Source organism: Sander lucioperca, chromosome 13 (genome assembly GCF_008315115.2).
Source record: "Sander lucioperca isolate FBNREF2018 chromosome 13, SLUC_FBN_1.2, whole genome shotgun sequence".
NCBI classification, from domain to species: domain Eukaryota; kingdom Metazoa; phylum Chordata; class Actinopteri; order Perciformes; family Percidae; genus Sander; species Sander lucioperca.
In genome coordinates, this window is record NC_050185.1 from 11,154,298 (window position 1) to 11,162,777 (window position 8,480).

At 40.7% G+C, this 8,480-nt stretch overlaps 1 protein-coding gene across 2 annotated transcripts; it reads left to right on the plus strand.

Moving 5' to 3' along the window:
* The first annotated feature begins 2,825 nt into the window (after nt 1–2,825).
* Nucleotides 2,826–8,356, plus strand: plp1b (proteolipid protein 1b). 2 transcript variants are annotated; one of them, XM_031320136.2, is made up of 7 exons: nt 2,826–3,069; nt 5,168–5,354; nt 5,456–5,612; nt 5,869–6,046; nt 6,304–6,377; nt 6,607–6,672; nt 7,512–8,356. In XM_031320136.2, exons 1-7 carry the CDS (start codon nt 3,066–3,068, stop codon nt 7,581–7,583), a joined length of 738 nt encoding a protein of 245 aa, XP_031175996.1. In that variant the 5' UTR covers nt 2,826–3,065; the 3' UTR covers nt 7,584–8,356. The 2 variants fall into 2 exon arrangements, with proteins under 2 accessions (XP_031175996.1, XP_031175995.1); XM_031320135.2 differs by lacking the exon at nt 2,826–3,069 and adding an exon at nt 4,105–4,801.
* The last annotated feature ends 124 nt before the right edge of the window (nt 8,357–8,480 follow it).

The window sequence follows — 8,480 nt, forward strand, 5'->3', positions numbered from 1 at the left end:
AAATCTGAGTTGAAGACTAGAATTTTCTTTAGATTATTTTTTGGGCATTCGTAGCCTTTATTTTGATAGGACAGCAGAAGACATGAAAGGGGAGAGAGGGGGAATGACATGTAGCAAAGGGCCACATATTGGAGTCGAACCCGGGCATGCTGCATCGAGGAGTAAACCTTTATACATGGGCACCTGCTCTACCAACTGAGCTATCCGGGCACCATGAAGACTAGACATTTTTAAATGAAAAAAGAATCTGGGGGTGTGGAGTTAGAAAGAAGTGAGTTTACCAAACCTCTGCATCCTGCTTCTCCTCTCTGCTTGAGGCTAGTGGCTCCAGGCTACATTAGCCATTACTAGCACACCCACATTTCGGTAATGTAGGCACCAGGTTTTAAGAACAAAGAAGAATGCATGGGATAACAGAATAATGCTGTGTAACTGACATTACTGAGTAATTTTACTAACTATTCTGTACTTTTGCCATTGTTACATTACGTTTTACCATTTATCACTGTATGTAATCGCACTTTGGTCACAGTGACTGCTGTAAAAGTTAAATATTATTTCTTAAGGGCTGTCAGAGAATAACTTCACTATCCAAACCTCACTGAGTTGCTTTGCCATGCTTGCTCATCACTTCCAATTTTATGTTTATCCACCTCCAGCAATCTTAATGTTCCACTCGTGCTTCTAACAGCTGTTGCTCTGCTCCTCCTGCAGTTTCAGGGTAAATCTTAAAAAAATGTTGGAACACAGCGCCTGGTTGCAGTTTCTCCAGGCTTCAAACATGCAGCCAGCAGAGTCTGAGATTATCATGAAAGACAATCAAACACGCAAGCAAATAAACACCCTGTTGGAGAAGAGCTCAGTCCTCTCTTTACTTCATCATGCGGTAAAACAAATACTTTGGGCACTAACCATGGGAGGTCATCGCCGCTGAATTTATTTCTGACTAAGCCTGATGTGTTTTTGTCCTCCAAGTGCTTGTTGGTTTGTTTGATGCTTGTCTGTTCATTTTGTCACAAGATAGCACACATTACCATAACAGATAGAAGGTGGTGCAAATATTTTCACAGGGGCCCCTCCTCCCTTTATAAACACATGCATATTACCACTTCCAGTGTGTCAATATTGGCGAGTGTATCTATCACAATGCAAACAATTATAAAAATGACTCAAAGATAGAGCACTGTGCCACATCACATACACATTTATGCATACACAGTCACATACATTGATACATAGTACACTCACAATGTAGTCACTGCTGTCCATGGTGCTGATCATGATATAGGTACCATTTTATATGTGATTATGCAAAACATATATTGATGTATGTATCCTAATATAGCATTTGCAACCTACTTGAAAGTGAGAGAGTAATGTGGTAGTTCAAAATCAGTTCATGCATTAACTTATAACTGGTAGGCAGTCTTATTAAGTGTTACCAAATAATTCATAATCTGAGCTGCTCTCATCCCCGACCACCATCTGCATCAGCTTTTGTGGAATATAGTTTATTCATAAATGAATTAATTGCTCCCTTCGTGTCACCCAAGACAGCTAGCCTCTTAAACTTGTACTCCTACCTAATTCCGTCCTTTGATTGTCAACATTATTGCTAATTCAGATCTTGAAAGTAAAGCTGACAACCATTCTATGCTCTCACATACAGCGCCGAGGTTAATTAATGCTCCTCGTCTCTTTATCTCTCTCTCTCTCTCTCTCTCTCATGGTTTTCTCAGAGATTTGAAAAGCATCATTCCTCTCCGCTCTCCCACTTTCTGATTTATCCTTTCTACATACTAATTACTTGATGTGCCATTGCTCTGGGTTTTTAAGAGAATGTTACAGACTTTAAACTCAAACCAAACATTTTTTCCAATCCACAAGGCTTTTATTTTGTGAACACACCATCTTAAGAGAAGTGAATTTATGTTCAACAACAGATCAGTCTCTCAAATAGGCTGATTTGTAAAAAGACCAGATGATTGTTATGTGGATTATCTGGCCCAATTGGTGGAATGGCAGTATATATGTAGCTCCCTTAGCAAGTGATGGTACCTTACAAAGTGTAACATTTCATTGAAATGCAATATTGTAATATATGAAGGGATCATCTATGTATTTGTATAATGTTGACTTATGTCTTGTTTGTCATAAGTCTAAAATATGAGGGGCTTCTCCAAAAAAAGAAAAAAAAGATAGCATGGTGTTTTCTCCTGCTCCACACTGGCTCCTTTGTACTGAACCCAGCTTTGACATCAACTGGGTCAAACATGAGGGAGGGAGGGAAGGAGGGCAGCAGCTGGACCCAACCGTCAATGTCACCCTTGTTAGTCAACTTCATCGATGTCAGTCACTGGCGTTTCGATTTATTTCACTCTTTTGTGTGTTTCTGAGAATGCTGCTATGAGGACCCTCAGACATGTTAATTGTATCTTGCTGACTTCCAGCATGTCAGACAGACAACACATGCATGTCGACGATAAACAGATGAACTATTGAAAGTTAATGACATGTACCCTGCACTAAATCAACACCTCTGAGGTGAGAACATGTAAAACATCTCTGGATCGTTGTGTTAGTTTATTTGCATTGTGCATATTAAGTTGAGAAAAACTATGCAACTTTCCCCTTACAAATGAAATGTAAAAATATTTTTAGACTCAACTGATTTAATCTTTAATCTTTGTGACTGTTATACAGTCTAAAGAATGCATGCAAATTATTAAATTACCTACATATTTTAGTGTAATCAAAGGATTTAAAAAGCTCAAATACAGTAAATGTCACCAAATACCAAGAAAAAGTTACTCATATTAGAATGTATAACCCACTCTCTGTCCCAAGTTCTGAACCAATGGCTCCATAAATAATGACTGGCAGCTGAAATGGGACTTTGTGACTTTAAGATGTGACTGGGAGATGTGGTCTATCTATTGTTGATGAGACAAAAGCGCGAGTCAGATTCATATAGGAGTGGCGGGGAATAACCTCTCATATCCTCATATCACAGTCACAAAGCCACCCAGCAAAACTTCAATAACCCCCTGCACTTCTTTCTGGACATGGGTGAGTGCACACAATCTTTATTAACTCTTATCATCTATTATTAATGTGATTTGAAAATATGGATTTCAATAACTTACTAATGTTGCCTTTAATATATCCTTTCTGTCCTCAGACATCATGTTGCCCTTGTGCACTGGGGGCAAGATTTGCTGCAAACTAATTCTATGTTTCATTTATCAAAAGTACTGTATTTTGATATCCACAGATGGATCATTGATTTATCGCTGATTCATCCTTGTTAATTATATATGATATAGTTTAACATACAAGGATGATTTCAGAAGACTGAAAAGGTAACAGCACATGGGCTCAGCCAGGATTACTTGCTTTGCAATAAAGAAAGAACTCCTCTTTACCTCTTCTAACCCCTTTTCACCATACACAAGACTGGAATCAGAGTGGCTGACAGAGATGGGCATTGAATCTCATCATGCCAAGGCCATGCCAGGTCACTCATGTGAAAGAGGTCAGATACTCCCACATGTCACGGGTATAAATTAGCAAATTACAATGAGAGCTGTGCACCCAAACAACCTCTGCTAACCATTTTTTTTTCTCACTTACAAACAACTTGTGTGCTTTCACACATTTCTTTGGACAGCTTTTGAGTCTTGATTGATTATCTGGCATCTACTGTCAATGCATTGATGCCTTTTGCACTGAATTTAAATAGAGGCTATGATGGCCTGTATCACTTTATCACTGCAACCAACCACTGTTGCAGCAGGGCACAGCTGAAGCGTGGGCGTCATCATTTTGGGACTCTAGCAGTCTTCCTGCTGTTACTATTTATACTTTAGTAGCAGTTTGTTGAACTCACAGCCTCTGTTCCTTCCAACTAAAATCCAATCATTTGTGAAATTGGCATGAGGGAGGCTAGCTGTTTTATCTCAGGCTAATGTTTGCATGTGTGTTCTTATTTAATGTGTGTTATTGTAATGCTTGGTTTTGATGCAACAATTTACTTAAATCCAAGACAATTTTCTTCCATGGGAGACAATAAAGTAACCATAACCTACCATTAAATTATCAGAATGTTATATTGCACTGACATAGTTTATATGCACCTAAGGATTTCAAAATGTGTAGCAACAAAACTCTACTTTTGAGTGGAGTGTTGTTGTTGTTGGGAAGATATTCAAATTGCCCCTCTCGTTCATTATGCTTCTACCCACTCTTGAACACTTGAACCCTGCCCCCGCCGGCATTGACACTCAGTGCCATGGTACCAGTCTTAGCCAGCTGTGGAGGGAGGATGGCCTGAGTAGTGGTGTAGAGATGCTCCTGGTGACCCCTCTGCCACCACTGTGTGTGTGTAATGTGGCACTATGGTCTTTGTTTGTTTGACATCGCTGCCCTTTGTTCCTCCCTGATCATGGCAAAGACAATGGATATTGTATCTGCAGCCACAAAGAGAAGCTCTTTCTTCAGGCCCCTGAAGCCAGGGTTTCACCACTCTCCACCATCTCTCACTCGCCTGGTGACGCCTGTGACCGCTGAAGAAAGAGGGCAGGACCAGAATTAGTAGGGGCTGAGCTGTGAGGTGTTGGTACCAGCAAAGAAACTGCCACATACAGATGAAGTCAGCGCAGGGACTTATTTTACCGTGGCAATAGCTCGTAGGCAGCACTGTACATCACTGGTTGGCATTGGGATCTCTCTTGTTGTGGAGTACAGGATCAGAAGCAGCAAATGTTTCCGGTCAGGCAGCCTTGGCTTTGCAAAGCCTTAGGTGCTTTCCTCTATCCCATTTCTGCCAATGCATGTATTAACACTGTGGATATTTGCTACCCGCTTCAACAGCACAGCTTACACTGGAAGAAGTGCATGAGATTGTGAAGTCAGTGGTGACTGCTTTTGTTTGGACGCTTTATTGGGATCTGCTACTTGAACTCTTGATTGTCACTAATTTTTTTTCTGTTGCTTTCTTGCCTGTTGCTGGGGTTTTGGTGTATGCTCATGGATTTGCACACAGAGCAAGGCCTTTTTCATAGCTCTCCCAACAGGGTAAAAGAGTTCCCCACCGTGGCGTAGATGTGTTGTGTGGTTATATGTGCGGTGTGTGCCGCCTGTGTGCTGATGTATTATGCCCCCTCAGGTTGCTATGATTGCTGTGTCCGGTGCATTGGGGCAGTGCCCTACCCATCCCTGGTGGCCACCCTGCTGTGCTATGCTGGCATGGCATTATTTTGTGGCTGTGGACATGAAGCGTTGTCCCAGACCGAAGTCCTCGTCGAAACTTACTTCGCCCGCAATGTTCAAGACTTTGTTGTCATGGCCTCCTTGTGAGTGAAACTTCAATTAATTCTCTGAATTGTGACTTTTGACTTCTCGAGAATTGTTTCATTTTACTGTTTGACCTGACTTCTCCCTGTGACTATCCCAGTATCAAATACTTCCAGTACGTGATCTATGGCCTGGCATCATTTTTCTTCCTCTATGGTATCCTGCTGCTGGCTGAGGGTTTCTACACCACAAGTGCTGTAAAGCAGACCTTTGGTGAATTCAGGAGCACCCAATGTGGCCGCTGCCTCAGCCTGACGGTGAGAACAGGGAGGAGGGATGGGGGGAAGTAAAGAGGGAGGGGAAATATGATGTAAGTTCATTGTTAAGATGCTGAATACTGGTTTGTTTAAGATTCTAAGCTCAATGAAATGTTCTTTGTTTCCACAATTTCTAAACAGAATCATGAATTATGGTTGCTAGCTGATTTAATGGCACCACATTTATCACAGTGAAACCTGGGCTACCTACGCCACATCTCTGTGACCTGATGTTCTGCACTTTCTATTTCAACAGTTTATCATAGTGACGTACATCTTGGCTTTCATCTGGCTGGCAGTGTTTGCCTTCACTGCTATCCCAGTCTTCTTCTTGTTCAACATGGAGCAGACCTGCCACAACATCAACATCCTGGCTGAAACAACCCCCAGCATTAATCAGCACGGCTGGATTTGCATGGACGCCAGACAGTATGGTGCGTTGTTCTTATAATGATTGACCGCATGCCCACCTGATGAGAATGCCAATGTATCCGTGAAAGCTATGAATTAGTCATTGGTGGGTGGATGCAAAACTGCTTGTTGAATTAGTTATAAAATATTAAAGATAACTGGACCTTTATCTTAACTTCTTCACTACTGATATGCTGTATGCAAGCAGGAACTAAAATGCATCATATCTAATCATGATGCAGCAATGGTAAGAGATACTTAAGTCATGTCTTCATTTAAGGTCTGCTTCCTTGGAATGCAATGCCAGGCAAGGCCTGTGGATTGACCTTGGCATCTATTTGCAAAACCAGCGAAGTGAGTAGCTGAATCCAATATTTCCTTTCACACACTTCATAATTTCATCAGCATCATCAACCTCATGTTAAAATCATTGTGCAGAATCAATGTAAAATCTACTCTAAATCATTAATGAATGGGTGTTTAAGCAGACATTTTTATATAGGTTAATGAAATAACACAAACATACAAGGGATTGGTTCAGTTCTCTAAATATACACTAAACTAACCTGTGTTTGTCTTACAGTTCTACGTCACCTATGACTTGTACATAGCTGCATTTGCTGGTGCCGCCGTCACTCTCTTAGCACTGGTGAGCAATGACTTTGGCAATTTGCATAATTTCTAGTCAGATTCAATATTTCATGCAGTGTGTTGGATTTAGTGGCATCTAGCGGTGAGGTTGCAGATTGCAACTTTCAGAAAAACCCTCACCCCTCCCTTTCCAAGAGTGTGTAGTAAAACCTACAGGGGACATTCAGCTAACCAAGAGCCAGTGTTTGGTTTGTTTGTTCTGGGCTACTGTGCAACTCCACCATATATAAAGGGTCAGTTTACCCAAATTACAAAAAAGACATTTAGCTGTATTTATCCATGCAGGTAGTTTGGGTTTTATTTGATAAGGTTTTGTCTCTTCGGAGTATTGCTGCCACCCCAATATAATGGAAGTTAATTAAAATGATTCTGTAGTACTCAAAGCTTTGAAAAATGCAAAAGCACTATGTCTTTTGAGGAGGCCTCGCTATGGACAGTGTAACTTCTACCAAATAATCAGTTGCGACCAACACTGTTCATAGCAAGGTATGTGGATTTTCCAGAGTAACAGGGACACCTGTCGAAGTTAGTTTTCAATGCTGTGTGCACCACAAACAAAATTCCAGTCACCGTGTTTGTATCAGGCTTGCAGCAGAAATCTCAGAAATTGATTTCTCAAACAACTTCAAACCAAAACTACCTGCATGGCTAGATAACAATCCAAAATGAATTTGATAAAGTTTGTTTTGTAATTTGGGTGACTAAAAACAAATGATTCTAAACACTTATAGTGCACCCATGCTGTTTATAATTATCACACCACATATTATGTTCAAATTAAAAGCAACTTTTTTTCATTTTTATTTTCCTACTCTGTCTCAATTTCTTGCTTTGCAGTTTTTGTATCTGGCAGCCACCACCTACAACTACGCAGTCTTGCGGTTCCTGGGCAGGAAAGGGGTCCGCTAAGTGCACCCAGTCAACCCCCACCCTTTGGCTATGAGATGGACAGTCAACACTTCCATTCATCCTCTGGGAAACAGCAAACCTGGATCACCTGCTATAGTATTTCTTTAGACCTAGATTCACACTCAGCAGCAAGCTCCGGCCTCCTCAACAAATCCTCCTCTCAGATGATTCTCTTAGCTGTGTTGTTCATTTTCCTCTAGCAGGTTGCATCTCTCATTTTTTTTCTTTCTGTGAAGCTTCATTGGTGCTGATGCTGTTGTCAGATTGTGATGCATGACATTTCATGAATAATTAAGAGCAATGACAGCTCGCCTCGCAAATCATAACTGCCTGCACTCCATTCAGTGTTTACTGATGCATATTTTGGTTCTGAATATGATTTTGCTGCTGCCTCATTATCACCATCTTGTGTAGCAACATTGTGTGAACTAAAGCAAGGGAGGCTGAATGTACCAAAGTTCTTTGCATGGGTTAGGTGTATCCTCCCATCTCCCTTCGTGCTTTCACTTACAATACATGTACTTTGCATTCATTCATAATGTATTTTGTTTAAATGCCACTGTGTAGGAGGGAAACAAAGACATGTATTCATTTTTCTGGATGTTTTGGGGTTACTGCTTAAAATGAGCTGTTTTATGTTACTGAGGTGTTAATGCTTCTATAACATGCAGCCAGGTGACTCATGTTTGATGTGTAGCCCTGCTACTTACTGAGCTGGGTTGTGTTGTGTGTGCTCATTTTTAATTAAGGCTGATTAAACCAATTAAATCTGAGGTAGAAATTTGTGATTTTATTTAACCATATATGTCACAATAAAAACTGTATTTCATACAAGCATCTTAGGCAATTACTACCAGAAATAAAATGCCAACACCAACAACCTTTTCATTACAGAAT